Below are 27,176 nucleotides of genomic sequence, written 5' to 3' on the forward strand. Positions count from 1 at the left end.
CTTGCCTACAGTCTAGCGCAATTTCTTTGTGTTCCTAAAATCTTGTCTTCTTATTTTAGACAAGTGATGTCATGACATTCTTTACATGATCCAGTCTTTTCACTTTCATTAGCGAAGACTCTCAAAATTTGAATAACAATCGTAAAATCTGATCAAAATTGATCACACTGGCAGCTCTAAAACATCTGAATTAATTTCATGAGGGCTACTTCCATTATCTGCTGCTAACTGTATCATTCTAATATTGCAGATGATGTCCGCCATCAAGTCTGGTCACGTGACGTATTCCCGTTTCGCACGTATGGCAGAGATGGAAGAGGAGCAACATGAAGCTGATAAGCTCAAGAAGAAAATCTCCGTTGAGCGCAGTGGAGGTGGCCTCTAAACCAATCAGTATTGAAAGAAGTTACCACTTTTTCCTCCCATGAAGTTACCTGTGCAATTTAATTGTAGTATACCAATAGCGTTACTGCCGTTTTGTCAGCAGTAACGGTACCTTCACTCCTATTTATCTCAATGCAACCAATCACCAAGCATTAGGCAGTTTTTCCAAAGGCGATTTTTAATCGCAATGCGTTATCATTTCTTCGTTTGAAATAACGAACATCATCCTTAGCAAACCCAAATATTTAAAGACAATTTATTACACATCTTGATTGAAACAGTGAAAAAAAAAACAAACATAGACACGAATGGTTCATTTTTTGTTAGTATTTTATGGTGAGGTTCAGCCCCAGTCTGTACCATGATTTCACCTCATTGATGAATCTGTATGTAATCTCAATGTGTACATAGTAATGGAACCGATGTTGCGATTCTGTGATCCCAGGCAGTCTCTGAATTTCCTCATCCAGCAATTTACTCTGTTTTTTTGACGCAAGAACGTTTTGGATTTGAATTATGTAGACTTAACAGAAGCAATAAAAAGTGTCAAAAGCCCCTAGGCTAAACCATTGTTTCAGTCAAAATTTTGTCTGATTACTCGCTCATCTTCATTTGTGGTTGAATGTTCTCAGTAAGGTAAATTGTGTCGTTTAAATTGTTGTCTGCGTGTTAAAGAGGAACACTAGTCTGGAGGCCCTATTGCATGGTTAAGATGTGTTGTAATGAAGGAGATAGCTTCTTCAAAAACGTGTTTTCGAGATTCTTGAAACCTTGTCTCCGTGCTAGAACCAGACCAACTTCACGGAAACCCTTTTAGTAAATATTTTGAGGTAGGAATTCTTTGGTCTGTTTCCTAAGATAGCTTTTCAAGGCTGGCCCTCGTTTGGGTCCTCACTTAATCATGAAATAGGAGTACTCAGATTTTCCTCTCCATGTGAATATTTTTTAAGGCAAGGTTAATTAAGGATCTAACCTGTTCTTTGTTATTGTTGTTAACTCAAAATATTTATCTGTATGTGATTTACCCTGTGTGCGATTGACTTGTGATTTTTAACTCGGTGCGTTAATCAATTTATTTGGCATTCAATTTGTGCCATCTGTAAATATTATTTAGGTATATTTGACTCCAGCACTACCTAAAGTAGGAATTGCACATCATGCTCTTGTTTATTCCTTTTCGCAGCTTTAAAACTTGGTACCATCTTGCTTAAGGTTGACTGCTTGATTCAGTTTAAGTGTGCATCTTCTGTCATAATATTTTCATCATCTTAAAATATTTATAACACTTTAACGCTCAAGTTGACCTTATTCTGGAATCAATGTCTGAAAAAGAAGTGAAGAAGTGACTCATAACTACATTTTAATGTGAAGTTTGTAACAGTGTAACTAGTATGATCTTAAGAAAAAGGAACACCCGGATCATTCTAGGAATTCATGTGAACCTCTTTAATTTATTGTTCTAAGTGTGTTTGATCCGTTCAATTGAAGTTGGGTTACCCCTAAAACCAGGTGCCAATGTTCATCTTTATTCATATGAAATTGACTTCATAATCTTTTTGAAATTCAGTGCAAAAGTTTTACAATTTTTAGGTACCTGACAAAAAAAATAATTACCTTTCATTCTTGTCGTTAATACTTCTGAGACGTGAGCTGGGACAAATATTGAATTGGATGTTGAAAATTTACCTCTCTTCATTTTCAGAGGTTAACATTTGTCAAAATTTGCCCCAGATTTTCATTGTTAATTTTATCAAAAACCCTCATTTTTTCAAGTATATTTCAATTTGAACTAAAGCCAAAGAAGTTGGGAGTTGACTATTTGCTGAATGTGTGGATCTGCGCTGCCGCTGTCCAGTAGCAATCAAAAATAGACTGAATGCAACTATGACGCTCTACTGCCGTTGCATACAGGTATCAAAAGCCAATACTTTCCTCTGAGGAGGTATTGCTGTTTACTGCGTCTAACATTCAAAGGTAATCAACCTCCAATTTTTCTGTTGATAATTCTACAAATCTTAATGGAAGTACATAATTGTTTATCCTCTTGATTTTAGTTTAATGTGTTGTTGCTCTGTTGAGTAACTGATCATGAGCAAAAATAAGTGGTATATATTTATAGCTCCTGAGCTGTTACTTTCAAAGTGATGACTATGTAGGAATTCTAATTTAATGTGTGTCCCTCTCTTTTAGCTTAATTCCTACAGTGGCTAAAACTTCATTTATGAGAGTGTTTTGCATCTTACTGTGATTATCTTTTATTATTCTCATGAAAGAGGCAATTTCTGAAACGAGAGTGACCGAATCATACTTTTTTGCAAATTACCGCCCATTTCTATCTGTTGGTTTTTGCCCTCTTCCAAACACATAGGAAGCTTCACTAAGTTAATTTTGTTCTGCAGAAATTTTTTCTAATTCCAATATGTAACCACATTGTCGCACCTTTAGGTATATTTTTTATGCAAATCGTGCCTGCACAGTAGGTTTCACAATAGACTTCCTCTTTCAGAATTTGCCTCAATCTATAAATTATCTGTGAATTGCTTGCTGAGCCTGCTTTCGACTTTGCATTGTTATGTAATGCAGAGATTCTGTAGTCAAAATAATTTATTATTTCTTTATATGTGGACCACTGATATTAATCGATTATGCAGTAGATGTACACTTTTTTAGTTTTACCGAGTGTTTACACACTGTTAACTTCTCATTCTATTCATCAGCTTTTATTTTGAAACTTTTTGCTCAGCCTGTGCATTCATATCTCTCAGGTAAAACCCATTCAAAAACCTCTACATCTGTACAACATCATAATTCACTTGATAGCTATGCAACTTTTTTAAATCCTCTCCTGTAATTTTTCACACCTTTCAGAAGTTTCTTCAGCAGTGCTTTTTTCTACCGGTTCCAATTTCTTTTTACATCTATTGTCTAGCATGTAAGGAACTATTTATTAATACCAGTGAAAATTAGTTATTATTTTAAACATTTCTATGTCCTATAGTACCTCTGAAGCCTATTTCAGCCTCAGTTACCAATTTTAATATTATTCTCAATGCTGGTGATTTTTAAAGAACAGATAGACTTAATATCCTGCCCTGTTAAGTTGAATTTTCGTTCCACGAAAGCTCAGCTCATCGTTGAATCAAGCATCCACAACTGTTTCGTAAAATTTTTTTGGTAAGCATCAGTCAGCTTTCTAATGGAGCTTTCTATCTGAAAAAAGTGATCGTTAGGTCCATGAGACCTGCATTAAAAACTACGGAATGCGTCATTATTTGTCATAATTTAGTAAGATACGATGTTCGTAATAAAAATAATGTTTTTTGTGCATTGTTTTCCAACAATGAAAGTGCTATGATGAAATTTAAGGGAACATTTACTGTTTTTAAAAGTCACCAGTAGCTGTTCAATTTATTTAATTTAACTAACTTATTCAGTTATTGGTTTATTTTTACACCATTGTTTAATCTCTTTTATGAATCTCTGATCTCCCAGAGGTCTGAGGCATTCATATTTTTGAACAAAGTCTTCATAAAGACGATAATTTGTTTTTTTGTTTTTGTTTTTATGGAATCAGATTCCACCCCAGTCTTTACTTCTCCTCCTTACTTTTTGAAGGAATGGCAATATTTGCCACCAAATACCAAAAAGATGTATCTCCTGGCTCAATTACATCTCTAAACATCTGTTGTTGAATCTTACCTATTGGTTTGTAACACTTTCATTCAATCATTTGGATTGTTTTTGTTGTATCCTCTAATTGAAAGCATTGCTAATGATCAATTTTTCTGTCCGTCATCAGAGTAAATCTCTCTAAATTTTGTTATTAAATTATTGTACCAAATATCTTGTTTGTTCCTCATTCTCATTTTTTGTTTATTATCCTTTTTTGGAAGGCATCAACATTAAACCAACAAATCATATTTAGAGTAATAAAATAGCTACCCTGTCATGCTTTCTTTTGGGGAATAACTAAATATCACATTTTTGCCTCGATAATCATGAAATAGTTCTCAAAGATTATGATACAGAAAACTTGACAAAGGTTAGCTAGTAAATGAAGTGGAGCCTGGAGTCTGAGATTCTATGTATTTTCTCTTTCCTTGTGGGTTCTTCATACAAATTGTTCAGACCGATACTCTGTATAAAGCATGCGAAAATACTGTCACAATGTTCTTTTTGAAAATAACGTGATTGCTAGAGTGACAATGTTTTCACTCACATTTCTCTAGATGGGTATGTCGTCTAATCTTTGGAGAAATTGACAAAAAAAGAAATTTCTTCACAGGGAATTCAAGTTCATGTTGTCAGCCAAAAATACTAATTTTTTTAAAATAAAAACAGAACTTTATTCAAACTTGTTTAATATTTAATGTACCGATATTTACACAAATTTATTACTACTTTAAGGAAGTTTGGCACAAGCATATAAAAAGGGAAACAGAAAATTTCAGTTGAGGGATTTCTTTCATTGTTCATTTTTTAATTTTTTTTCCTCCCAAATCTTGCCTTTTACTTATCTGCTATAAAATGGATCGAAGTACAAAATTGTGATAAGAGAAGACCCGAGGATCAAAGGCTCGGTTAATTAAATTAGGGGAAAGTTTCAAAAGTTATAAATAGGTACAGATTATAAATAGGTACTAATTCTATGATAACCATGAGGGTAAATTTTATAAATCACTAATACTTAGGTAAAGTAGGTACCTTAAAAATACTCTATTCAATTGCTCACCATGAAATGTGCCACTGTAGAAAAAAAGGAACAGAGATGGTTTTGAGCAAATCTTAGTGAAGTCTTATGAACTCGAACCAATGACAGATTAAATTTATAGAAGCTTGAAGTGAAGTTTAATGTACAAGAACTAGTCTAGGCACCTAAACCCCATTTCAAATAAATCTACTCTTTCATCTACCTGCGTAGATAATATAGCAGCTTGCTGCTATTTTTGCTGGCATGTGAAGCAGGTAAACTTTGAAACAAAGCTCAGATGAATACAAGGAATGGTACGGAAATGTTCTTAGAAATTACTCAACTTTAAGGAGGCTCAAGTTCAAAGATAACACTAAGTTAGGGGTTCCTGAGAATCTGACAGTGTTTCTTTTAATGGCACCCATTGACACATAATGTAACTTTCACATTAATTTATTCATCCTTGGATTATACTCCACTTTAAATACAAAGATTGAGGTGTAATTAGCTCACCAAATAAGGTTTACCTCATTGGTTTAGTGTGGTCAAAACGTTTGAACAATGAAAAGGTTGTTGCAATATTGCATAACTGCATATTTTAAAGAATTTCTAACCGTCGAAAACGGCATTATATTTTTTTCAAATTCAAATTTTGAAAGGAATTTCAACACCACCTAAAAATCTAAGGAACTATTGGAGAAAAATAAGTAAAGCTCTTATTCTTTAAAAAGCGTCAATTAGAGATCAGTGTCTATCAAAGGGCATGTCCGAGTGTCACATAACATACTTCTCCCATGTGTGGACACCTCTCCTCCATCGCATAACACACTTGCTGTTCAAACTTGAAACCCCCCCCCCCCCCCCCCATGAATTATGGAATGCTGAGTAGCACCACTTTCCAAATTTCATGGGCTTATAGGGGAGGGTTGGCGAATACCTCCCCTCCATCGCATAACACACTTGCTGTTCAAACCCGAACTCCCCCCCCCCCCCTCCCCCATGAATTATGGAATGCTGAGTAGCACCAGCTAGCACCACTTTCCCAATTTCATGGGCTTATAGGGGAGAGTTGGCGAATACCCCCCCCCCCCCCACACACACACATACACACACCCTAACATACAGAAAGAGGAAAGAAATAATGCTGTTGGTTTTTTTTCGGTTGGTATGAAAACATGGGATTTAGCTTTCCCGCCCCTGTCGCCTATGGAAATGGAACCCGGACAACTTAAAATGAATGGGACCTCCAGGATTTGCTTGAAATAAGGCCCCAGCAGATATATTGCTCGACAATATTTAGTGGGAACCCGTTTTTCCCTCCTTGAACGGAGGTTTGAGTGGACCCTTACACTAGTGAAACTCGCGCATAGAAAGGGAAAGACGCATACGGTTCCTCTGTAGGTGGTATTGCATAATCACCGGAATGAAGGAGAATTGAATCCCATGTACGGTGCCCGCTGAATCGAAGAAAAAGTAGGAATTTAGACTCTTTCATTCCTATCATGTGAGGTTTATTTGTTCCTCTTACATTTACGGTTGAAACAGAGGAGAGATTACTCACGTAGTTGGAAATGTTTGGTGAGCTTTCGAGAAGTTCAAGTAAGCTGTGATCTTGATGCATAGCTGTACTTGACTACGTTTTTATAGTATTATTTTGTCATTAATTGGAAAGCAGCGGTTGAGTGGGAGAGATTTTATTTTAACTTGAAATAAATTACGAGGAAAATTGTACTTAAATTCGGTGTAAAATGCTTGGATGCACAAATACTCAAAGCTCTCTCCGATCTCTCTCGAACGGAAAGCGTTGAGCAGCGTTCCGCCAAATCAAGAGTCAGTTGAATTCAGACAGTGAGAAATTGTGATCTTTCATTGGTGTCCCATTGTGTGATGCGGTTGGCGGGGATTTTCTCGTTTTTCAAATAATTTGAATTTCCGATTTGCTGCTCGCTGCCGGTTGAGTACAGGGGAGAATTGGACTGCATTTTGCAATTTGGAACTATAGATTCTGGCCCGGTATTAAAACAACGTATGTGCCATTAGTTTCCCTATGCGCATAAGTGTTTTTCCAGAAGAGCCAGAATTTCCAAATTTCAAAACGCAGTCCAATTTCATGAGCCGCCGACCACCCGCGGTGCACTATGGTCCAAAACTCAAGAATGAAGAAATAAGTCGGATAATGACGGAAAGATCACGAAAGTTACAGATGTTTTTTGAGTCGCTAATTTCGAATTTGATGTAAAATTGCCTACATTTTAACACCCTGACCTATAAATTTCATAATTACAAACACGATATATTTCGATTATTACGGCATGCTGCGGCGGCGCGGCGTGCTGCCAGCGCGAAACGCGCACTGACGCCTACAAACCTAGGGGATACTTCAAGCATTGCGCAATGCTTGAAGTATCCCCTTAGGTTTGTAGGCATCAGTGCGCGTTTCGCGCTTTGTGTTTTTTTTGTGACAAGGAAAAACTTTGAAAAAGGAAAGGGGGAAAAAAGAAAAAAAATACTGTGAAAAAGAATAAGGCAACATGAACAAGTCGTCTCAGCGTCCACCATTCCAAGCATTTTACAACCTCGAGTTAGGAAATAATAAAAACCTCTAAAAGCTAAATACGCCAATAGCGTACAAAACAATCTGAAAAAAAAAAATTGCGCGTAGAAGATGAAGTTTTTACGAGGCTCCCATTTGTCCTTTACAAACAAGTGACAAACTATAAAAATCTACTTCTTGTGAAGTATGTCTTTAAATTGTTTTATTTTTTAAAGTATTTCGAGTCTTTGCTCCAAGGAGATTCATTTAATTTTAGGATCTGAAGCACTCAATGTTAAACACCTCTAATTCGACGCTCGGTTTAGCTCACTCCTTACTTTCTGAGACTTCTAGTTTTATTGTACAAAAGTATAATTGTTACGGTGGGTTGTAACGAACCATGACGGATCCTAATTTTTTTTTTAAAAAAAAAAAGAAATGGGGAGGGGACTGACTCAATAAAAAGTCCAATCCTCATAGGTGAAAAGAACCGATTCAAGGACCTGCGGCCATGGCAGTAGCTACTGCAGGATTTCAATACCTCGGGAAATCTGAAGGAAAATCAGAGACCCACAGTCCGAATGGACGATTCCCATTTCATGCACTTTTTTTTTAATTTAACCTAAAGAAAAATCGTGTTTCTTAAAACCTCACGCAAATCGCTACATCCGCGTCCACGTCAAGATCGAAAAAAGGGGTCGCTAAGTACCTACAACACGAGGAGAGGTTTCTTTCTCAGAGAGGGTTCAGATTCGAAAATATTTAAATAAGTTGAAAGTTCATTCCACATTCTATTTTTGACTAGAGACATTCTGTTTTGCAGCAACCACTACAAAAGCTTACTAATAAATTTAAAAATATAAGTAAAGCTACCGTACAAAAAAGGACATTAAAGTAAAATGGTTACCTTATCTACTTAAACTTTACAAACATTGAAAGTTAATTAGACAAATTCTTCCGCGTTATAAACTTATGGCAACGAGACAGGTTGAAATGAACGAAGGTCTGATGTCGAACAAGGGTTGCGAATATGCACTTAACTCCTTCTGAATCAGACGATTCTTTTGAAGGGCAAGGGAGCTCAGTGGTGACGTCACTACGTCAGATGAAAGAACGATTAGGTCCCTTTCAATTTACGCTGAAAATGGATCAGGTGAAAAATTTGCTCTGTGTTACTGATCAGGATTTCAATGGTCAGTGTGTGTCGGTCGACACATCATGCAACATTTCACTTTCGATGTCTTTCCCCTCCAATATGGTGGGCTTGCAAACTCATGAGCAGAACTGGGGGGGGGGGGGGGGAGGAGCTTGCCCTCTCCCGAAATCTACTTGACCCCTCCCGAGAGACGTAAGAGATTTTGCTGAGTAGCTAAGCACTGCCGTACTAAGGAAGAACGCCGTATGAGCCTTTAGACGTTGCCATATTTCATTCAAGAAAAATAGAATTTTCTGAGAAAATTGTGAATATTTGTCCTCAAGTTTTTCAGTAAATTTTGTTCACGGTTTAATCTAAGTTATCTGAGAATTTCAAGGAAAAATATGCACAACTTTCCTCAAAAATACATATTTTATTCGGGGAAATTTGACAACTCTCGAATGTTCATACGGCGTTTTTCCTTAGCACGGAAGAAAAAGGGCGTGACAATTTCGTCTCGGAAATCGAAACTGGATCGAATTTTCGGTGACATGAGTTCAGCTAAAATTTGCACCTCAGACGACTCAATTTTTCAAAATTTTCTAGGGAAGGCCCTCCGTACCCCCTTTAAAGCTAGAAAAATTCTCCACGCTCTCCGTTGGAATGAGGGGAGTCCCGCAGATCCCCTTATTGAAGTGTATTTTGTGCCCTCTAGACACCCCTAGATGCCCTCCTTCTGCCGTCCTTATACCCCTCCCCCACGAACATTTCCTAGTTCCGCCCATGCTTACACTCATCCTGTGCTTTCAAGTTCTAAAGCTGATCCGTTGCTTACGATGTAGATATTTTTTCGTCCTCAGAGGACAGATTAGCATGAGATCATTTCAGAATTTTACACTTCCGACACACACTTGACACCTTTCAGCTGAGAATTTCTAAAAAAAAAATATTGATTCTTCAGTTCATTCATAGCACGAGTATCATCCGCAACTCAGTTTCATTGGAAAAAGTAATGTTTGGATGGGCCAACAGTGACTTTACTGTAACGCACAGAAATACGTAACCCTTCTGCTGAATTCTTAGCGGCAGAAATCTCCTGGGTACAATTTCCGTAAAATAAACAGTTCTCGGCCGTATGATCAGCACGTTATGTCACTGTCTCATTTTACATTACATTATTTCACAATTCGATAAAAAAATTAAGAAAGTAAAAAGAATGAGGAGGGGTTTACAAACATCTAGAAAAAGTTAAGGGCAGTTTTAGTTATGTAGTATTTAGATCAGTAATATAAAAATTGTTCAGATTCTTGAACAACACAACAGCTGCATGCAAAATCCACTGGGTATTTAGGAGTAGCATATCGCCGGATCTAATACACAGAGCTCAAAAGTGGGTAAATTAAATTATGCAAGTTACCCGAATATCTGTGCGTTCATTATCAACTGAAATTTTGCCGCAAAGTGACGGCTTCATTTCTTTTCTCCAGCTCTTAAATAATAATATGGAAAAAAATATTGGAGCCGGGTATTAAAGTGGCAGAGATTCAACTGTACAAAGGTCATAACAAAGTCTTAAAATTGGGTCGCGTCGCGTTGAACGAAAAATGACTGTTAGCTCGTGCATTGATTCGCCGAATCTTATATTCATATATTAGTTTCACCATCAATCATATAATCTTTTTAAATTTTAAAACTGATGCAAGGCATCAGTCGGAAAATGCTCCGTAACAATTTGATCAAATCAAATTAAAGAGGAGTTTTTATCTTCAGAATAAATAGCGCTGGTTAAGACATTTATATTGTGCCGGTGACATAAGGTGATCCGGTTCTCTTGCGAGATCTACTCAAAACGACAGACGCGACCAAAGTCTCGGGGAAGATTAACAGAGTTTCTAAGACCAGGACCGTAAGGAAGTGAGAAGTGTTTACGTAAGACAGAAATTATGGCACAAAAATTCCCTACAGCAGAGCTTTAAGTTGGATTCGCACAGAGGTCTACCAAGAAATAGTTTAAGGGGAACCATTAACACTTAAACAACTACGTCACAAAACTTTATGTAACTAACATTGGGCATGCGCAGAATCTTTCCGGAGAAGACATGAGCAGGTATCCACGGCGATTTGGGTTTCATTTCAGCCCTGCTATCAATGACGTGAGGTGTTTGAGAGAGGGACCTGAAATCATAAGAAACAGCTGCTCAGAAAACAAAATAACATTTTTTGAAGAAATATGATTCAATTTTTGAGACTCGTTGAAAAAAGTTCGTATCATACAATTTTTTTTTTTTTAAATATAAAGGATAAATCCGTCGCAAATTCACATTTTTCTAACATAACACCTAGAATGGGCTGAAAAAATAGCGATTAAATTTGCAACCGGTTTTAAAAGTAACTTCCAGGATTCATGCCTGAACATCGTTTGAGGAGCTAGGGTGAGAAGCGCGCGATGCGAGAGAAGGCAATTTGGTGAATACTAACATTTTGTGATGACCCCCCCCCCCCCCGCCCTCCGTCCTGCCTTTTTTTCTCTTCCCAGATAATGAATGAAATAAAAAAAAAAAAAAAAACAACGAGAATATTTTCATCGATGTAGTGTTTTTTTTTTCCATTCCTTTTTTTGTGACGCTGCGTTTAAGTCTCTCGAAAAAAGTGACAGAATACGTTTTATATCCCGTATCCTCCGAATGGAAAGACATGAATCAAATCTGTAAAAAAAAATGAGGGGTTGAGAAAACTTTCAGCTTGAAAACAAGCCTACATTTTTGAAAATTGGTCTAGGTATGCGCGAGTAAACTTCATTTCACTGTGACAACCTTTCTTCGCTGCATTCCCGCTTTCGGATGCACTGTCAAATCGCGCACTGAAGTTTTCCAATTCTTTCCTCGAAAGCGAAGTAATCGGTATTGTTCTTATATTTGCACTCTTAATTTGGTGAAATGGTTCGACATTTTTGGTCAAAGTCAAAGTTGATCAAAATTAGATTTTTTAAAAGCTGATGCATTTGCAGCCCGCGTTCATACCGTTATTTATACTTAAACGTGATGTCAGATTGCATACGCTGCAAATGTGTCTCTATTTGCCGGTGAAATTATGCTCACTACTTTCCAAAAAAATGAAAATATATATTTTATTAAGTTTATTTGAATATCGTCTCTCTAAAAAAATTCAAAGTATAGGTGGGGCGTTAGTAGACGCACACGGTTGAAAAAACTTCGGTTTATGCATTTGGAAAACTGAAGGGTTCCGTCATGACAACCAAATTTCAGTTCAGGTAACCGAATTAATGTGAGCCATACCAAGACTCGTATTCTATAGTTTTAAGGAAGAGCACCGTATGAGCCTTCAGACGTTTCCAAATTCCCTTCAACAAATCACGAATTTTTCGACATTTTTTTAAATAGCTTTCTTCCGAATTCGCGGAGAATTTTGTTCGTAATTAAATTTAATATGTGTAGAAATTTCAAGAAAAAAATGCATAACTTTCTTCAAAATTAAATGTTTTATTAAAGCAAGTCGACAACATTTGAGTACTCATACGGCATTTTTCTTCAGCACAGCAATATTCTTTGCAGAAGACTTCCGTTATTTGAGCTGAAGTTCGGTTCCTAAGATCTAAAACCACAGTTACCTGGACCGAAAACTTTAGGATTGCATTAAACGAGAGGGAAGTTCTTGTTACTTGTCGAAGATTTTTTACGACTCATTTGCAAAATACTGTCCCAATATAGGTGCTCTAAAGCCAAATTCAACAGATTGTCAATTCTACCGTGATAGGTAAGAGCCCCGTATGAGCCATCGGGCATTGCCAAATTTCCTTCGACAAGTCAAAAAATTTCAGGAAAATTTGTGAATATTTCTTCTCGGATTTTTCAGAAGATTCCGTTCATAATTTGATCAAACAAGTCTGAAAATTTCAAGGTGTAATAATCATAAATTTCTTCAAAAATGAGTATTTTCAAAGAAGAAATTTGGCAACATTCGAATGCTTATACTGCGATTTTACTTAGCCCGGCAATAGTGGCTGCAATAAACGGAACGCATTATATCGCCGGTTTTTTTTATATATTAGTGTAGAGAAAATGAAATGCTCTACCTGGAGAGATGTTGATGGTCGTTGGAATTAGCCGCACTGCGCAGCCCGCTTCTGGAATCTCTTCATCCGGTTGTGCCATTCGTCCTTCCACTCTATGACGATAGCGCGCTCCGTCATCGTGAGCCCTGGATGGCTCTTCCAGCCCTCCTCCTCCTTCCCCAGGATCAAGTACAACCTGAAATTAGTTCACAAATAAATACGAATCTTGCTTCTGACATTAGCTCAAAAATCCCCTTCATAACTGCGAGTATGCAATCTCAAGACAGCGAGATTAAAACAGTTATCACTAAAAAATCGAGAGCTGCTGCCAGAGGAAGAATTTTTAAACTGGGTCCTTTAAATAGATCGGATTCGATGGTGGTTCGATGTGTCGTTTGGTTCAAAACAACAGTACAAAACCTCAAACAAAAATTTTAGGATTGAAGTTGGGAAAGCTGAAAATGAGAAAATTCCTGACAATTTCACTTTTCATTATCATTTGGACGTATTTTTGCCGAGCGGAACTATGTGCATCATGAAGTAAGTCCGATTATGCTTATATTCTTATGGATCTCCAGCAACATGCCAATGGAGAAAATATCGACGGTGTAAGTCCGCAACCACGTATCTCATTTGCGGTGTTTGAAAATCTCCGCTACTATTTTACTTTTTCCAAAAGAGAACAAATCGCATTATTCCTTGAAGTTTTCGCGGGATTTCCTTCGCACGGAGAAGGAAAATCACGGCAGTTTTCGAGGATTTCCGTTGAGTAGTTTTCCATTTAAAAAATAAAGTATGACAGGAAGTCTGCAGCGTCACAAACCGAGATACGTGGATGCGGAATTACACCATCGATATGGTATATTAAAAAGACGGGGTGTGCTTACTTGTTCTGCTTGATTTTGGGGCACTTGCAAGCAAGGTCCTTGACGTGAACCCAGAGCTGCGTCTCTCCACGCTTGAGCCGGGAATCCCGCGCTCGCTTGTATATGCTCTGAACGTTCAGCGAGAAACGAACCCAGTCCTCATTTTGCTCCCGCTCCACAATTTTACCCAAAATTGCTGAAAAACGACAAAATAGAACTTAATGCATGCGGATTGATTTCCTTTAAAATAAATCAAACCAAACCAGTGGCGTGGCGTGCTTTGCAATATATCGATTGATCGACCATTTAAACTTATGGAAAAGTATCGATAAACAGGGTGTTCATAATCGACTACTCATCACAGCTTCAAATTGGGAAATATCGATAGATCACAAAGCACGCCACGCCACTGAACCAAATTATTGTCGGGCTTCATTATAGAAAAGCATACGTGCTACTGATTCACCGATATGAATGAATGAATGGTTGGTTGGCTGGTTGGTAGAAAAATGCATCTATTCGAAGGTGCTTTCACAAAACAAAATCATTAAAACTTTAATAAAGAGAGATCGATACAGAGAGAGAGGGTGATCGTCCTGTATCAATATGTGCAAGTATGGTTTCATTCGATTTCTTCAAGATTAGTTTAATCTAGATGATGGTTGACGGTTACACAAGTGTCTCCTTCTCAAATTAAGGGATCATTTGGTAAAAATTGCGAGAGGAAAGGAAATTCTTCATTAAACTACGTTGCACGTTATGAATATCTATTAAAATGAAATGAATTTACGATACTAATTAATATTTAAAGAAGCTCTCACCGTAGTCTCGTTTGCAATATTTCGATAAGTTCAGTCGTCTGGTTCCGGATCGACATTTACCGCACTGGTCTGGAAAAAAACATACAAATTTAAAAAGAAGAAAAAAATATTTGATCAATAACACAAATAAAATAAACAAGAAATCTAAATTTTATACCTATCATTTATCAAGAATTATATTGCATTGAGAGCTGAGAGAAGCCAAAGCTCTCTAACAATTTAAAGTTATCAAAAGTACGAATACTACACACTTATAGAGGGTGATAAAACAATCGCGACTCTAGTAAAAAAATTAAAAAACTTTAAATCTTCTGTAATAGGTACCACTGTATGAGATGAAAGTCCAACGCCATACTTATTGAGACAATGCGTTGGAATATTTATAACGTGATTATAATTTTTGGAACTTCTTGGCTTTGTTTCCCCCACAAAATGGTATGGACCCAGCACCATATCTCCACCTTGTTACGTGGGTATTAAGTACATGATCAAATCTGAATGTTTAGAGGGAAAACAACTTCCAGTAAAACTTACCATTTTTATTTGAGGGGTTGCCGTTTGGTTCAGCATCAGCTGACATTTGATTGATGGATATTCTCGGAGTCTCTGTAACACAATAAAGCAAAGTATGGTAGTAGGGTTAAAAAGAGAATGCATTTGAGATGAAGCGAGCATTTTTCAACTTTTAACACGGTAAATATTTTATTTCTGCATATTCTTTAATTTCGGGAAGTTACAATTCATGATTTGTTGGATATTGGATTTTACTGAGCTGAATACTGCCGTGCTATGCAAGAACGCCCTAAATCCAACAAGATTTTCCCTCGTTTTTTGGAACTGAACACTTTATAAAATAAAAACTGTTTCATCCATGCACCTCAAATTTTCAGGTTAAGTTCTTGAAAGTATTTGTGAAAGAATTCTGTAAAAACATTGTTCCAAGAAACGCAAGTTTTTCTGCTGTGATACATTGTTTCCAAAAAATGTAAAATAGCGTTTACGGCGTTTTTGCGTTGCACGGCAGAATAGAGAAACTTCGGGACTTACTAATGCAAGGAGCGATGTGAGATCTACTCTGCGTGTATCCTTTGGCGCATCGATTGCAGGTAACGCCGGTAACGCCATCTTTGCAGGGACATTGTCCACTCGTCTGGTTGCACGTCTTCCCAGATGCCCCGATTGGATGACAATCGCACGCTGTTAACAAAAGAGAAACATAACTAAATTTTATTGAAATTCACTGACTGATTTTAAAAGGCTTCTTTTGACTCTCCTCTTGAATCCTGAGTTTTCGGCGAACAAGGTGCAGTCATATTTTAATGGTATTTTCATTAACCCTTAGATGCTGAACCCCGCTCAAATTGACAGGAGACTTGTTTAATAAACGTGCCACGCGAGTCATAGATAATAATAATTAAAACGTTAATAATTAACGCTTTAACGCGTTGATTAATAATTTGATACTTAATAGAAGTGTGTCTTATTTTGTTTGTGGGTTTGTGTACATCAGGAAAAGGATATAGAGCTAGAGAGACAACAATAGGATATTATCTGGTTCAAGTAATTTTCTCTTTAGTTATACTTACATTTATTCTATTGTATATATTCAACTTAGGGCCCGTACATACGAGCTATAGATGTAGGTCTGTACATATTTGGACATTAAAAGACGAATCAAACTTCAAATTGAAAAAAGAAGAAAAAATTGAGGAACAACGGAGTCGAGAAAAAATCGGGCCTATTTTTTCAAATTTTTCTCCCGAATCTGAGCGACACCTTACTCACTGGCAGAAAAGAAAGGAGCATTGCGAGTTCACGCCTAGCTCCATCGCGCCTTCAATTTTGCAGATGCAACGCGGACATCCATCATGTACGAATAGTTGTATCTCTGCGCCGTCATCAACGCTCCTCCTTTTGCTTTGCTCTTTTCCATACTGTGTTTGTTTCAGTTTGTTTTATTTGTACTTGTAGTGGTGCTGTAAAGGCTGTAATAGCAACACAGCAGTACATGGGAGAGCCGTAATAATCGAGCCTCGTTTCTTAACTTCACGACAACTCGTCGGCAGCATAAAGCCGAGCTGTGGAACATCGCGAATTCACAGCTCGCGCCTTCGCGCCTTCAATTTTGCAGATACAACACAGACATCCATCAAGCACGAATAGTTGTATCTCTGCGCCGTCGTCAACGCGCGTATTTCCATTTGCTCTATTTCCATATTGTGTTAGTTTCGTTTGTCTCATTAGTATTTGTGCTTCAGGGCTACATGAGCAACACAGCCGAAGATAGGACGTGCCCTAATCAATTATAATTTTGAAAAGAGAAAAATGTTAGAGGTCTCTCAAACTATCAAAAGGTTGCACGCCTAAAAATTGACTGTACTACTTCTCCTGAGAGAATGACACATGGCAGATGAGGGAGGGGGGTGATAGAGCTTCTCTATGTTACCAAAAAGGTGAAAATTTCAAAGAAAATAATTTTTCACCGCTTATTTTGCCACATTTTAAATATTCAGGGATGCTTATGGAAGAATATTTCACGAGAAAACCAATGTAGCAACTTTTAGAACCTCAAAGTTTTGTATAAACAGAGTTATCGAGCGTTTAGAGTTTCCCAATTTTTTACGATCTTTCCTATTGACTTGATCAATTGTGAGACGTAGATGGATCCAGACGCTTCGAAAGGAGAGGGGGAGGGAAGAGGGTACGGGGGGGGGGGGGCTTCCTCCAGAAAATTTTCAAAATTTCAAAGCATCCAATGTTCAGTTTGAGTCAACTTTGTCACGAAAAATCACCAAATATACCTCCTTTTTATCATCCCTTTTTCTTCCTCCTATTTTTTTGGATTCCGACGGCGCGAGAAGGTGAAAAAAATCCTCCCCGGGGTCGAAGAATTGGCAGCAAGGCCACTGACCAGCGGGCATTCAAATTAAAGGCGAGTCGTCTCAGCTTTCACGCGAATAAACTTGTAACGTGTGATAAAATGAAATGAGAATGACCTCACGGCGAGGACCATAAAGAAAATTGCACAAGGGAGAGCATGTAAAAGACGGGTAGCTTGTCAAAATTCGAAATTGAGACAGGTCCACATTGTCGCACAACGCGGTCTCACGCTGGGAGGTGGATCCGGCTGCGCGTGAGGCTTGTCGGAATATATTAACCTCTCTTTTCCCTCTATCACTTGCGGACGGATTCATAAGAATTTACATCCATAGATTGCGCTCGTCCGTTTTATCCCCCGAGAAGGAATTCAGAAGACCGCTACCGCTACAGGACGTTCCAGAAAATGATCATCGACCGAAGGTTTCATTTCGCTCGTTAAAATAAGGCGGTTTCCTATTCGAAATTTCATACCGGTACCTACCTTACAGACCGCTAGATGAGTTGAAGCCTTCAAAAACATGGATCAAGACTGCGGTGTTTCAAAATTTCCGTTCTGCTTACCCGACGTGTTTTTTTTTAAAGAAATTTTATTTAAGTGGAATGTAACTACTACAAGAATATGTCTTGTACCTATCTATAATCTAAATGCTCAAAATAAACTACATTAATTTCATTAAATATACTAAGTAACGTTAGATAATAAAAAAAATTATGCCTACATGCTTTGAAAGAATATCTTTAGGTAGGTACAACTTTGCGAAAAATTTTAGACAATATTCTCGACAGGGTAAAGACAAACAAAAAGAGTTGTGTTTCATAATATCCTTTACACCGAAAAAAAAAAAAAAAAAATGACAGGAACTCTGCGACGTGGCGAAGCGAGATACGCGGTTTGGTGTTAAACCACTTATTTGAATAATCAGAGGAGACATGCGAGGAATATTTCCTGAAAATGTGATTGTCCCTTTAAAAGAGAAACCGAAGACTATCGACCGTTAATATATTTGACGTTGTTCCAGAAAATGCCTGCTTCTGGTTTTAAAATAATATTCCTCTTTCTCTTTGATTTAATGTTATTTGTCATTTCAGTTAAAAAGAACTAACTCACTGGAAAGCGCATCAAATAAAAAACGTTGTAACTTTTGCCTTTGCTTAAATTTGACTTAGATAGATTTTGGTTTTTGACGAGTGAGATATTTGAGTTCACAGAAAATATCACCGTGAAATCATTTGAAAAATGATTCAAAGGGTTGTGCGAATCGATTTCTAAAAGAAGTTTTGATAAGGGAGCGTCATATAACACACTACTTAAATTTAGACGCCGCCCGGTAACACATTGTAGCAGAATGACAGTTAAAATTTTACGAGATTTCCCTTTTTATGAGAGCTATAAAAAGTATATTACTGAGCTTTTGGATGCTGGAGAAAGATAATTGAGTCTCATTTACAGACGATTCAAATGAAACTAAGCATTTTCGGTTTAGCTTGGGTTCGTCAGCCTTGTTAGTAACATCTGCATGCAACTATTCGTGTTTGAGGGATGTGCGTGTTGCTTATTCAAAAACTGAAGGCGCACTAGCTGTTTATAAAAACAAGGCCTGGATCCAATTATGTGTGCTTGATGGATGCCCGCGTTGCATATGTCAAAATACGAAGGCGCACTGATTTTTCGCACTAACCGCGGGAAATGCCAGTTATCGTGCTCCCGATAAAATACTTCTTTTTAGAATTTATTTATATATTTCATAAAAATTTCCAGATCAAAAATCGATCAACATTCAATTTCTGAAAAATCGAAGGAAAATCCACACAAGTTTCCTCAGAGAGTTCGTATTTTTATCAAAATAAATTTGCACGATCCAAAAGGCTCATACGGCGCGCGCGGCGCACAGTGGATCGACTCAATAGAAGAGGTCGGTCGAAATTTGAAAACTTTAAACACTTATAACTCCGTTTATACAACCTTTGAGGCTCTAAAAGTTGCTACATAGGTATTCTCGTGAGATTTTCTTCAAGAACAATTCCTGAATATATAAATTGTGACGGAATAAACATCAACATTTGCAGTTAGTTAAAATTTCATGTCTGCCCTTTCTAATTGACTCGATCTAATGTGCGGCGTTCTTCTCTAGCACGGCAGAAAAGCTTTATAGTTTTCCTTTAGCGTGAAAAAAAAAATAGCGCCACCTTAAGCCTGAACTTTTTACTTAAAAGTTCTGAAGGGAAGATTGTTATACTTGTAGAAACGAGAATGGCAACATAGCGAAAGTGGCTCTTGGAAAAGTCGATGATAAGGTTTAATGGGCGGGATGCGTCCTGGGACAAGAAGGGTGGTCCAATGCGGGTGCCGTTTCTGAGGGTGTTATAGAGGCAGGGAGACTAGTCGACCGTATTGGAAAAATAATGAGTGACCAAACAGTATGAGTCCCTAGTGAGTTGGGTGCGAAAAGATTCAAGGAAAGCTCGAAAGCAACCTTAAACAGTCCACGCGTAGATATTTGGACGTATTTCTACTAAACAGAACTGTGTGAGGGTGGGAAAGATAGGGTGTGCTCGTTATAATTATCGAGCGGTTAGAATGCATGGGGATTATAAAGCGCCAGTGACGTCAGCGGCGTTTCCGTTGTCGCCCTTCCTCCGTTTTAACTCATGAGCCCTGTCCACAAGGCTCTCTTGCCATGCCCACGGCTCATGAGTGCTGCATAGTCCCGTTTGCTGAATTTAAAATCCCAGTTTTCCATTTCAATAAAAGAAATCACGCCCACTGACCACAGTGTTTCTTATTCACCTCGCCACGAGCACACCCCATCTTTCCCACCCTCACAAAGTTCTGTTTGGTAGAAATAGGTCCATTTATTCGAAGATAATAAAATAAGTATGCATGTTATAGCTGTGAAAGTTGAGAACATCGCCGGTAACCTTCAGCAGAATTTTTTCCAAAATAATAAGTTTTCGAAAAATCCCACCTTTCAAATATAAAAAAGGGGCGATTTTTGTATCTTTGGATGCTCTTTATGCCAAACGATAAAGAATTAACCATTTCAGGTTGCTATTGCCCGAGTTGATAACAATTCTTACTGAAACAAGTTAAAATGATAAGGTTCCCCTCTGTGCCGCAAAGTGTTTGACAGCCCAAGGAAGATTTGACGTTAGTCCTTATCGTAAAGAGGAGTGTTTCGCGAAAATTTCAGGATAAAAGTGCCCAAAAGTGCCAAATCAAACGGCGGTTAAAGTGATCTGAAGTTCGCAGTTGAAAGTATATAATTTTGGAGGAAAATATTCAACATTCTGGTCCGTAACGGTTGCTAAATATGACATTGGCGGATTAAAATACGACTTAAAATCCTTGATTTGTGCAAAAATCGAATTAACCACTCGCATTTTATCATGTAGGATACTTAGAAGGAGTTTCCCATCCAATGACATCCAGGAATCCAATTCAGGTTTCAATCCAGGAAATTGCAAAATCCACTTTTTTGCATCCCATTTGATAAAAATCGCTCTGCCAAAAATTTGACATCCGTAGACCACGATCCACTCTTCCATGGACGCTCACATTTGTCGCCTTACATTCTAAGTAAGTATCATAAGCCCCATGCGACGTTTCAAAATTTCCGCCGCCATTCTATTTTTTTATAGAGAAATTGTTGGTTGAATCTGTTTGAAAATTTCAATGCATTTTATTGGCAGCACACAGAAAATTCAGTTAACTCTTCGGTCAGCTTCGTTGAACAATTTCTCAGTTAAAAAAATACAATGTCGGCGGAAGTTTTGAAACGTCGCATGACGCTTATGATGCTTTGGCTGGGAGGTGACGATATTAGGATTTCGTCCTGAAATTTTTCCGCGAATGAGTGCGGATACAAGGTGTTTAGTTTTTTTTTTTCATTTTGGGAAATCCTAATTTTTCCTGATTTTTTACTGCTACGTCCTGATTCCATAATTTTTTTCAGATCCTGATCAAATCCTGATTTTTTGCGGACAAATATTAACGGATGGATGGCGGATAATTAACGAAAAATAAGCGGACGGCCGACTTTTCTCAAATCCTGATTTTACGACAGAATTTTCCTCAAATCCTGATGAAATCGGGATTAAATCCTGATTGACCTCAAATCCTGATGGAATCGAAAAAATCGGGAAAATCCTGATGCTAAACACCTTGGGTTAGTTCCGCGTTGTATTCCCTGAAATGGAACTTAAAATTGCATCGTCTCCATTTTTCCAGCCACTGACAACAATGAACTGGAACTGGGATTCAGGGGCAGTGCGGCAGGGATTGCTTACCGCTTAGTCATCGAGGATGGAACCACTGTAATCATACTTCACCGACCGCCGGAGGGGTCCCAGCGGCATCTCGAAATCCCTGTTGGACCATTAACCCCCCCCCCCTCCTTCACCGGGCTCCCGCCAAGCTTTCACCAGTCTCAGACAGGGTGGCGGGATGCCGCGGTCAGTTCCATTCGACCGTTCACGTTCGACAAAAACTGCACGGTTGTCAAATTAAGCTATAAAATATGGATAATTTACATGGGTTTAAATTGGGAAAAATGCTGATTTTTCAGCACAATGTGGCAAATATGAAAAACTGCCACCTTGAAGCGAAGCCTCGCAAAGTATATGTTTTCGTTCTTTACCTACTATGACTATAAAGTTTGCAGTATACAATTGCTTTTTTTTGGCTCATTTCAATGACAGCAAATGTTTAAGTAGTCTACCCATGTAAATGATGGGTAAATTCAGCCTGAGCTAGGCAGACATATTGGTTTCTCACTGCAAAGTCCGATCAATTTGTAACTGTACCTATTAGAGTAAATATTGTCAAATAAAATTGTGTACGAATAACTTCCTAATTCACTCAAGGCCCTCTAGATCTCACTTCTTCAATTAAACTTTCTTTGCTGGCTTAAATGCCGTTGATTAAAATTTCACTTCATGCATTAAGCTACCTTCTCAATGCAACAAGTATTTTTCTCGGCACAGTAAGAATCTGTCTCGCGAGGGAAGCGCCTTTTCTCTTGTGTTAATGAATCTGATTTTCCCCAATCGCTGAAAATGTCAAATTGTGGTTTTGAATGATAACGGATGGACAAAGGACGTACCTTTGCAAGCCTTGCGATGAGTGATGGGCTTGGTGGGGTCTCTGAAGTAGCCCTCCTTGCAGTAGTGGCAGTGCCTGCCGGCCGTGAAGTGACGACACTTGAGGCACACGCCACCCGAGACTCGCCCTGACAGTTTGTACAACTCCATGTTGAAGCGGCACTTCTTCGCGTGGTTGTTGCAATTGCAAGCTGCAAACAAAAAATCGAATTATAAGTTCATGATCCGCGATTTATTTTCATGTTAGTCTCAGGAAATGACAAGAGAAAGAGATACAGACAAAACTATATTTCGAATATGCATTGAATGAACTTGGCTACTTACCTATGTAAAGAGTCAAAGTCCGAGACTAATTTCAAGGAGGAAATTTTTAAGGGGTGGTGGTTAGGCAATATCTCAAGCAAGCATATAAATATGCAATATAGATCCGCTAATTTGTGCTGAGAGGTCTATCTGAGTGCGTCATACCGCCGCGTCGAACGTTTCCCCCGTGATGACTTTGCATTTACCACGAGCAACTAAACTAACTCCCCGGAGATGAGATTGCATACCCGACGAATTGAAGGAATTTCGGGTGGATCTGCTGATTCATAGTCGATTTATTCTATTGAGAGTGCCGCCGTTTGCTGCTGTGAGCAGTTCGCTTCGATCTCAAGCCATGCACTTTCACTCTTTCTTACCCAACAAAGAGTGTTTGCTAAATTGTGGGGTCTTTTGAAATTATCAATTTCTTTTGGTCATCAGACTTTGAAATGCTCACAAAGTATAATTTTTGGGGGATTTTGACTATTCTATACACACTTCTTATCCGACACGATTTTTCACCGCAGCAACGTGACATTTCTGGACAGAACGCGACGGAACCCGAATTTTTTCCCTGGAAAAATTGAATATTTGTGCGGTTCTTTGTATTTACTTCCTGATTAAATGACTATATTTACAAATACGATAGAGAATTGGGCGAAGTTTGGGCTCTCTGGTTACAAACAGAGCCTGAAACGGCATTTTATTAGTCTTTTACGGTACTAGCGATTACCTGACACCCTCAACCGCAGTGGCGTGGCGAGTTTTGCGATATATCGATTGATCTGCCATTTAATCGCGTGGAAAAGGATCGATAAACAGGGTGTTCGCATAGAACACCTTAATAATTGTTTCTTTACCATAGCTTCAAATGGGGATCACGGAAAAATAAGTTGGGTAGCCTTTACCATACTTTGGTTAAAAAGGGCACAACCAGACAGTATGGTAACTTGCATCAAAATTGTTGTCACAATAAGGAAAACTCTTGTTACATTCACGATAATTTTGATGGAACTTACCATACTCTCTGGTTGTGCCGTTTATTAACCAGAATATGGTAAATGCTACCTAATTTTTTCCCCGGTGAGCGAAATATCGCAAAGCACGCCACGCTACTGCTCGACCGCTTTTTTGAGTCTGATAAATGGACGTATTTCTGCCAAACGGAACTATTTGCATCACGACGTGAGCCCTGTTATGCATATGTTCCTACGAGTCTCAGGGCTCATGTCTTAATGCACATAGTTGCGTTTGGCAAAAATACGTCCATAATTGAGAGCATTTAAATGCTCCCATAGATAGCTTTCAAAGGCAGGCAAGACAAATGAATCTCATTACCATCACGCCTTTTGACGAAAAAAGCGGGAGAGTTGAGAATGAGAGTATTTGGCAGTGCGCCACGACATAAAGCACCGAACCCGCAAATTTTTTCGCGGTTCCTCGGGAAGATACCGGCGCTTTGGTTAATAGTCGATGGGGGTGTAAGCCTGGGAAAATAGCTGCTCGGGCGAGATAAATTCGATTGGTGCACAGTTCCAGATCCGCGGGCTGGAGCATACTGCGTATCAATCTTCCCGCTCCATCCGCCCGGGGCTGTTTCGGTTTCGGCGGCGCGTCGCTGGCTTCCCGTCCCTGCCTCCCTGGGGACTGATTTATCAAGGAAAATGCAATGGTGATAACGCGTGTTCGACACCTTCCGTTTCCCGCCTCCTAACCACCCCCGCCCCTTCTCGCTCCCGCCTTCTTCACCGTTGCACGATCTGACGGAAAACTCTCTGTCGCAATCCCGATAGACGCTATTAGTGCGACATCATAGAAAAGCGATATATATCGAGTTTTTCGCATTGGTAGCATTGAAAGAAGTTATGCCGATGTTATTGGTTGGATTAAATTCGATATTATGAAGAATCCCTGACGCGCTACAAATAGCGTCTATATAGCGGAGGAGATGGTGTGAATTTTGTTCAGTGCGTCGCACTAAACCTTACGTTTTTTGTTTAATATTCTGCAAGTACCATGTAAGGAGCTCACTAGGTGATTTATAGATCGTGTTCGATAGTGGTTCAATGTGTCGTTTGGTTCAAAACAATGGAAAATAGCCTCAAACCAAAATTGTAGGATTTAGGTAGGAGCTGAAAATGGGAAAATTCCTAACAATTTCACTTTTCGTTGCCTTCACGGCAAAAATTAAATTGCTGATTTAACAATTAAATTGCTAAAAAAAGTAACTGTAATATTTTAACGCAGATTTCACAGCACAAAAATGCTACTTTAACCACTACTGTAAGCTAATTTGTTAAAGTAGCATTTTTGTGTTGTGACATCTACGTTGAAATATTGCAGTCACTTTTTTAAGCAACTGAATTGTTAAATCAACAATTTAATTGTTAAATCAGCAATTTGATTTTTCCGTGTTTTTATACTCATCAGAATCAAAAATCTATCGCAAGAAACCCGCTCCCTCAGATTAATCAATTGATTTTAAAGGGAATGCTTACATGCATGATCCAATTGACATCGATTGAGAGTATCAAATACGATCCATTGCGCATTTTTCGAGCCAAAATCGCGAACAAGCCCGCTTTAAAAAGTCCAAAGACTCCAGGGAATTTCTAACACGCCAGAATGGCGGGAAAACGATGAAAAGGATATACTCTGGCAGTCAAATCGCTTCTCCCTCTCATTTTCCATCGATAGAGCACAGGCGATAATTTCGTGAGCCGCCTTGCGCCGTCCGTTCAGGACTACTTCACGCAATGCTTGAAGTATCCCTGTACGCTTGTAGGCGCCAATGTGCGTTTCGAGCTGGCAGCACGTTGCGCCGCCGCGCCGCGCCGCAGCGTGTCATAAAATTGCCCACGATTAATAGATCAGGATGTTAAACTCTTGGCACTTTGACATCAAATTCGAAATTAGCGACTCAAAAACAATGTCAACGAAACTATTGTAATCTTTCGGTCATTATTCGACTTTCTTCCTATTCTTGAGTTTTGGACCATAGGGAGCCGCGGGCGGCTGCTCATGAAATTCTTTCCTATGCTCAATCGATTTTCCACTGATGCTTCAAAATATAAAACGTTATTCAATCTGGAAGTTTTTTGTTCACTACAGTTAACATGAATGATATGCGACTCTTTGATTCTGAAGATATAGTCCCGACTTTCCTACTGTTGTCACATACGAGCCAAACAAAGAAACGAAATTCAACAAGATTTAAACAAAATGGGTTCGGTGGGGCTAAGACGGGCTAAAATTTTCAGGGTAAAAAACATAGTTTCGAGTATGAGGGCGGTTTAAAGATTTCATTTGCAATAATACAATTGTCTAATCAAAATGTATTTTTACTCCTTCTGCAATGACGAAGCTGAACTGAATCGTTCGCAATTTGTTCTTAGGGCCATCAGATAAGTTCATCCGCGTATGAAACTTAAATTCTGTTTTCTTCGCCGAACTTGATGAAAACTGATTTTCTGAAAAATGTGCTCTGGTGTTTTGAAGAGCCCTTTTCCCACGGACGGTCAAGATGATCAATGATTGAATAACGAATAAGATAAACGTTCATTGAGTGAAAAGGAATAAACTTCAATCTTGGGCTCAAAGTAAACGATCAAATGTTTTTTCTGTATTTTGGATTTGGCAAAATTGAGCAACGGAGACAGAAATAAGAATCATCCAGAATTAGGGAGGTTTTTATTTCCAAAGCAACTAACTAGGATTACCGCATGGTGGCAAATTTTCATGAAAAATGAAGTCTTTAAATTTCACGTGAAATATTTCATGGAATTTCAGAAATTCACGAGAGACATTACCGGTTTCTTCTCATGTTTCGCAAAACGTAAAAATTGTGACTTTCTCCTATTTCTGTGTACTTGAGTGTGGATTGCGTACTCTGTCCCATGAAAAATATAAAATATTTCACAGCCGCGAGAAATTTCATGAATATTTCACTGAAATTTCCAATCTCTAATTTCTTTCTTACGTTTCATGCCACCCTGAGATTAAGTTAAGACGGTGCAAAGTAGAGTCTCTTTATACTGAGAGTTAAGACAACCCGCCTCATGGAGTCACAAACGGGAATAAAGATTAAGTTTTTCGTAATCTTTGATAGGTCCATTCTTAAATTCCTTTCTCCTTTCCTTCTCTCATCCCGTTTGTTCCTTATGCCGAACCCATAATTCCCCGGTCCATTCGAGATTATGATCTTTGCAATTGGTGAAAATGTAATTTTTATTCCCGTTTGTGACACTGTGGCGGCCTAAAACACGAGAACCAATCAGAAATTGATTCACATTGTCTTGACTCACAGTATAAAAGGACTCTACTGCAAAGCAGCGAAGTTAAAGTATCTTCGAGCTCGAGCGAAAATCGGCAAGGGTGCTTTTATAAGTTTGA

The 27,176-nt window shown here is 38.4% G+C and overlaps 2 protein-coding genes across 5 annotated transcripts in view; one reads left to right on the forward strand and one right to left on the reverse strand.

Moving 5' to 3' along the window:
- The window catches only part of Gpo1 (glycerophosphate oxidase 1), a 28,041-nt gene extending 23,814 nt beyond the window's left edge, over positions 1–4,227 (forward strand). For all 4 annotated transcript variants that reach the window (XM_072299197.1, XM_072299198.1, XM_072299196.1 and 1 more), the window contains one exon: positions 251–4,227. In XM_072299197.1, coding sequence (XP_072155298.1) covers positions 251–385 — 135 coding nt within the window. In that variant the 3' untranslated portion in view covers positions 386–4,227. The remainder of the gene's footprint in view (positions 1–250) is intronic.
- A 3,808-nt stretch (positions 4,228–8,035) lies between these two features.
- LOC109031330 (netrin-3) overlaps positions 8,036–27,176 on the reverse strand; it is a 211,117-nt gene continuing 191,976 nt past the window's right edge. Inside the window, exons 2-8 of the mRNA XM_072299195.1 lie at positions 22,484–22,672; positions 15,549–15,698; positions 15,036–15,107; positions 14,502–14,570; positions 13,702–13,876; positions 12,836–13,010; positions 8,036–10,917 (exon numbers count right to left, since the gene is read on the reverse strand). Coding sequence (XP_072155296.1) covers positions 12,863–13,010; positions 13,702–13,876; positions 14,502–14,570; positions 15,036–15,107; positions 15,549–15,698; positions 22,484–22,672 — 803 coding nt within the window. The 3' untranslated portion in view covers positions 8,036–10,917; positions 12,836–12,862. The remainder of the gene's footprint in view (positions 10,918–12,835; positions 13,011–13,701; positions 13,877–14,501; positions 14,571–15,035; positions 15,108–15,548; positions 15,699–22,483; positions 22,673–27,176) is intronic.

Source organism: Bemisia tabaci, chromosome 4 (genome assembly GCF_918797505.1).
Source record: "Bemisia tabaci chromosome 4, PGI_BMITA_v3".
In the NCBI taxonomy this organism is placed as follows: domain Eukaryota; kingdom Metazoa; phylum Arthropoda; class Insecta; order Hemiptera; family Aleyrodidae; genus Bemisia; species Bemisia tabaci.